The sequence below is a fragment of the Zeus faber genome (genome assembly GCF_960531495.2).
Source record: "Zeus faber genome assembly, chromosome: 3".
Taxonomy (NCBI): domain Eukaryota; kingdom Metazoa; phylum Chordata; class Actinopteri; order Zeiformes; family Zeidae; genus Zeus; species Zeus faber.
The window spans coordinates 24724305-24730304 of NC_137190.1; the positions used below are offsets into that span (position 1 = coordinate 24724305).

The 6000-nt window shown below is 45.5% G+C and overlaps 1 protein-coding gene across 1 annotated transcript; it reads left to right on the forward strand.

The window, feature by feature from the left end:
* Positions 1-218: 218 nt before the first annotated feature.
* On the forward strand, positions 219-5691 carry traf6 (TNF receptor-associated factor 6; the record flags this gene model as incomplete). Its single annotated transcript, XM_079997506.1, has 7 exons — positions 219-556; positions 1559-1709; positions 2771-2929; positions 3702-3773; positions 3946-4023; positions 4551-4841; positions 5098-5691. The coding sequence occupies 7 exons, from the start codon at positions 219-221 to the stop codon at positions 5689-5691; spliced, it is 1683 nt and encodes a 560-aa protein (XP_079853632.1).
* Between the last annotated feature and the right edge of the window lie 309 nt (positions 5692-6000).

The following is a 6000-nucleotide window of genomic DNA, read 5'->3' on the forward strand; positions in this document are numbered from 1 at the left end:
ACACCACAGGACACCTCCAGAGGTCTTGTGGAGTCCATGCCCCTGCGGGTCAGAGCTGTTTTGGCGGCACGAGGGGGAGCTACACAATATTAGTGGTTATTAATGGTGGTTTGAATGTTGTTGCTGGTGTGTGTGTGTGTGTGTGTGTCTGTGTGTGTGTGTGTGTTTTTTTTACAAGTTATAAGTTATCTTGCCTTATCCTATCTCCCCGCTGCAGGATGGCTTGCTTCGACAGCGACAAGGGTAGTCTGGAGACGGACAGGGCCGAAGGAGCCTCCGCTGGGGAGATGTCCAACTGTGCACTGGCTATGCAGGAGAAGGAGCGGAACTCACTCCTCAGTCCTGGAGAAAGCCCCAGAACCTTCCCCAGCAGCATGGCATCCAGTCTCCAGGCCGCCGCCGCCGCCGCCGCCCCCCTGCAGGGCTACGACGTGGAGTTTGAGAAAACCCTCGAGAGCAAATACGAGTGTCCCATCTGCCTCATGGCCATGAGGGACGCCATCCAGACGCCCTGCGGCCACCGCTTCTGCAAGTACTGCATCGAGAAGTCCATCCGGTACGGCGGTTTTAATGCTTTTTGTATATGAAGACAGGTTACTTACAGCACTGTAAGTTATATCACTGTAACAACATCTGAGTGATCGGTTGTTACGCCAAGGACGCAGCAAAGGTCCTTATGTACAGGTCCTTAACTGTGTCCTTCCAGCAGTTAGATGGAGAGATAGATAGATGGATAGATAGATAGATGGATTGATAGATGGATAAATAGATAGATAGATCGATGGATAGGTTGATGGGTGGATAGATGGATGGGTGATGGTTGGCTGGATGGATGGATAGATGGATAGATAGTAGATAGGTAGATAGAGATAGACGATGGATCGCTAGATGGATGGAGAGAGGGATGGATTGAGATGGAGATGGATTTAGAGATTGGTGATAGAGAGATATGGGGTTGAACATTTGTAGACAAGTCTCACTTGATTTATTTTCATAATTTCAAAATGAAAATCCTCCTTGCAAATCAGACTTACTATTCAATTAGAAGAGAGAGTTAGAAGATAACTTGATTTCCTTTCGTTGAGAGCCAATTTAGTGACGCTTCCATCTTATAACCACTTAGTTATCTTGCCAGATGACAAGCAATTTCTTTTGGGGATTTCATCTGCTTTAACATTTGAAATCTGAAAAACATTCAGATTCACAAAACAAAGAGTATTTCGTACATGAAGGAATGTCAGATACACAAACCTTGAATGAACTACTTATTCAAGGTTATTGCGAGGGGGCCGTTTATTTGAATTTGAGGTTAATTACTTCATAGTATTCATTGAAAATGTGTTTATTAACATCGTATATGTAACATAGCAACACCTAAAGATTGCAGACACCAGATATAAAGTTAGAATTAAAGCCAAGGTGAAAAAACAAACGTTAGTGTAAAAGTATTATTATCATTATTTTTTTTATTATTTGTTTTTTAAATGACAGATTTCTATTATTGCCTTAATTCACATGCTTACTGAATGACGAACCACACTCCCTCCTCTCCTTGCAGCGACACGGGGCAGAGGTGTCCGGTGGATAATGAAATGCTGCTGAAGGACCAGCTCTTCTCCGATAACTTCGCCAAACGAGAAATCCTGTCGCTCACTGTTCGCTGCACCAACAAAGGCTGCACCGACAAGATGGAGCTCAGACACTTGGACGTAAGCACGGATCACTGCGCTTTTGCTGTTTTACCTGTATGATATGCAGGGTTCCTACCGGGTCCTTGAGGTGCTTGAAGTCCTTGAATTTTGTCCTCAGAAATGTAAGTACTGGAACACCTCAAAAAGTCCCGGGGAAAAAAACGGCATAACTGAGATATGCGATGTCCAGCTTTTGTTGTTCAAATCGTAGCGTAATAAAGTTTTTCCAGAATTGATTTTAGGGCAGATTATTCCGCGTAAATGTCAATTTCAAGTCCTTGAAAATGAAAAAATAGTTTCCTTGGATTGCATTTCATTATGTCTGTATCTATGTAATGTAATTTATTGCACCGCGTGTGTGTGTGTGTGTGTGTGTCTGTCTGTGTCTGTCTGTGTCTGTCTGTGTGTGTCTGTGTGTGTGTGTGTGTGTGTGTGTGTGTCTGTGTGTGTGTGTGTGTCTGTGTGTGTGTGTGTGTGGCTGTGTGTGTGTGTGTGTGTGTGTGTGTGTGTGTGTGTGTGTGTGTGTGTGTGTGTGTGTGTGTGTGTGTGTGTGTGTGTGTGTGCGCGCGCCAATATTTTACATGTGCAGTACAAGCCTCATTGGAAAATGGAAACTGATCCGACAAGGTCTCTTCCATAATATTTCTCAAATAAGGAGTGCACTTGTACATAACATAAGTATAGTATATTAAGGTTTCACATGGTTAAAATATTATTATTTTTAAGTCCTGCAGGCCCAGCCTCCGTATACATTTAGTACATTTTGCATTTAGTGTTTTTTACTCCACATTGTTATGTATATTTCACTATTTCTGTTTTGTATTTTTGGCCTTCTTGTGTGTGTTTTGCGATTTCTATTGTGCTTTCACTTTTACTTTGTTCTTGTTTATTATTATTTTTTGTTCTTATTTAATATTGTTCAAATTAAAAATTTTATTTGTATTTTTTTTTTTTTTGACTGTCAAAATTTATATATATATTTTTTTGAACGCTAATCGTCTGGAGATACACACCAATAATCACCATGACATTCCTGGAACATGTCAATGAACTCATTCTGGTTCCGGTTTTCCCCGCAGAGCCACTTGGCCCAGTGTGCGTTCGCCACCACCCGGTGCGCGCAGTGCCAGCAGTCCGTTCGGAAGAACGTCTTCGAGGAGCACGCGACGCTGCAGTGCCTCCGACGCCTCGTCTCCTGCCCCAACTGCGTGGCCAGCTTTGTGTACGAGGACACTCAGGTGACGATCCCACACCCAGTCAGAGCGAGGAACGCACCTTTCTCTCGTTCTCGCCGCAATTATTACATTGTCGCCCGATTGCAATAATTTGAGAAGATTTGAGTGATCTTTTTGTCGAAGGCGTCAAATTCCACAGTCGGAAATTTCACGCTCGCCTGCCAAGGGAATTTTAAACAAACATTAAAAAAAATAAAATAAATGAATACAGTAAATAAATAGAATGAATTTTTGGGTGAGTTTCTGAAGTAGAATCAGAATCAGAACGTGTTTATTCCACCAGGTGCATTATCATGTACGAGGGATTTGTCACGTTGATTTTTTTTATTGCCTTTGTACAGATGATGGGCATTAAAAATTGTAAAAGTCTGAGTAAAAAATAAAATAAAATAGATATAATACAATTTGCCAAATATACATAAATATAATGTCTAAATGATATATTTTTAAATTATATTATGATAGTGTATAAATAATATATTAGTCAAATATATAAAATATAGACATTATACAATGGGATCCTATGCACAGCATAGGTTATTGGTTTGGGTATAAATTCTAATTATAAATAATTCTAAGTCAAATAAATGTATTTTCTAGTTTGGTTGATGGCGAATGATCTGTCAACCCAAATTGTATATTCCAGTCTTCAATGTCAATATATGGCTCATCTGCAATAGGTGAAAAAACGAATCCAGTTGTTGTTGTTGTTATTGTTTTGTTTAATACCATGCCCCCCAGCCTGGTCTAACCATCTCTCGGTGTGCTCCCGCAGCTTCACCAGCTTCAGTGTCCCTTCGCCAATGTGAAGTGCGAGTACTGCGGCATGGAGCTGATCAGAGACCACGTGAGTGCCGGGGCGTCGTGCAACAACACTCCCAGCTTATCAGAATGATGCGGAGGAGCTCTCCCCAGGGGGCTTTCTTTCCCTTCCCTCTCTTCACCCTCATCCCCCTTTGAAACATCCCGTTCTGTGAACCGGGCGTAGTTGGAACTGAACGGATCTCATCCTGTTCCAGATGGAGTCTCACTGCCGCACGGATTGTCCAAAAGCGCCAATCTCCTGCACCTTCAACACGTTTGGATGTCAGGAAACGGTAAGTGGGTGGAAAAAAATGTCACCGTGAACCATCCTTTGTAAAAAAAAATAAACCCAAAGTCGGCTGTTTTTGCTGTTTGTTCTTCCCTACATGTACCGATGTGTCTTTGTAGCACATTTCATGCAAGAGGCCGCTCAATGTGCTTCACAGCAAATAAAAAAAAAAAATGTTTAAGAGTACATGCATATAAACAGATGCAGAGTAGTACAGTACATTACGCTCAAAATTGATCTTCACCACATTTTATTGTGCTTCTCAGAAAAAAAACAACGTTTCGTTAATGTTTTAAAAATGTGCATCATGTACAAATAGTATCTATTGATGTATTTATTCTTATGTGGTTTGATACTGTGCTCAGGTGCTTCTGGTCTTAAATATCGAAACTATTGTAAAGTATACTTTAAAATAGTCAATGCCACCCTACGTGACACTTTTACTGCTCAGCGAGAGGTCGCGTCCGGCCGTGCTTGTGAAACTCTGGTGCAGTTGCATTTTATATCTGCCGTGTGTGTGTGTGCGTGTAGATGCAGCGCCACAACCTGGCTCAGCACATGCAGGAGTTCACGCAGATGCACATGCGCTACCTGGCCGAGTTTGTGCGCGGCCTGAGCCTGGGCGACACCAACCCCAGGTCCCTGCGGGCGCTGGGGGGGCCTTGCGCCGGCCACGAGGAGCAGGGGGCGTCGGGGGCGGCGGCGTGCGGCAGCACGCCCTGCCATCCCAGCGAGGAAGTCCAGAGGCTGCGGGAGATGGACGGAAGGCTGGTCATACAGGGCCACCAGCTGAGAGAGCTCATCATCCTGAAGGAAACCCAGGTAGGAAGTCCTCTGCCTGCTTAGTTTTGTTCTTTTACATATACATAGACATATATATGATATCATGTGTATTGTTTATTATAATAATATTACCAATATTCATCACCAATATTACAATATAAGTTTATCATACTGGAACTATGAAAACACAAGCATAGAGGCCATTGTGAACTATTGAACATTTTAAAATAAATGTTTTTGTGTTGTCATATGTCATAGGACCATATTTCAATGTCATGTCCTGTGGCTCATGCAGAGTGACCAGCTGGCGGAGCTGCGGCGCAGGGTGTCGCTGCTGGAGGAGACGGTGAAGGAGCTGGAGACGCAGCAGTGCCAGGGCATCTTCATCTGGCCCCTCAAGGGCTTCTCGGGCCACATGCGGAACCAGGAGGCGGGCCTGCCGGTGATAGAGCACAGCCCGGGCTTCTACACCGGGCGGCCAGGCTACAAGCTGTGCCTCCGCCTCCACCTGCAGTCGCCCACCGCGCCGCGCTGCTCCAGCTTCATCTCACTGTTTGTGCACACCATGCAGGGCGCCTTCGACGGGCAGCTGAGCTGGCCCTTCCAGGGCACCATCCGCCTGGCCATCCTGGACCAGGGACCCGAGGGCCAGCACCACATGGAGGTGATGGAGACCAAGCCCAACCTTAAGGCCTTCCAGAGGCCCACCATCCCGCGCAACCCCAAGGGCTACGGCTACGTCACCTTCCTCCACCTGCAGCAGCTGCACCAGCGCACCTTTATCAAGGACGACACACTGCTGGTGCGCTGCGAGGTGATGCCGCACTTCGACACGGCGCTGCGCCGCGAGGGGGCTGCGGCACAGCCCCGGGGGCCAGAGGCCTTCTAGTCCTGGGGGCCTGAGGCCTTCTAGACCCGGGGGGCCGAGGCCTTCTATACCTTGGGTGCCGAGGCCTAGACCCTGGGGGCCGAGGCCTTTTTGACCGCCGGGGCCGAGGCCTTCTAGACCCTGGTGGCCAGGCCTTCTAGACCCTGGCGTTGGGTCAGGGACTGCAGAGCTGGTTGGCTGGTAGTCATATTTAAAGAAAATATTGTTAGCGCTCATGTGATTTAATTCCAGATAGATCTTTTATGTTTTTTTTGTCCTGCTGTGTCCTGCTGGACAAGTGTGCAGTTAGGATTTTGACCTTCTGATACT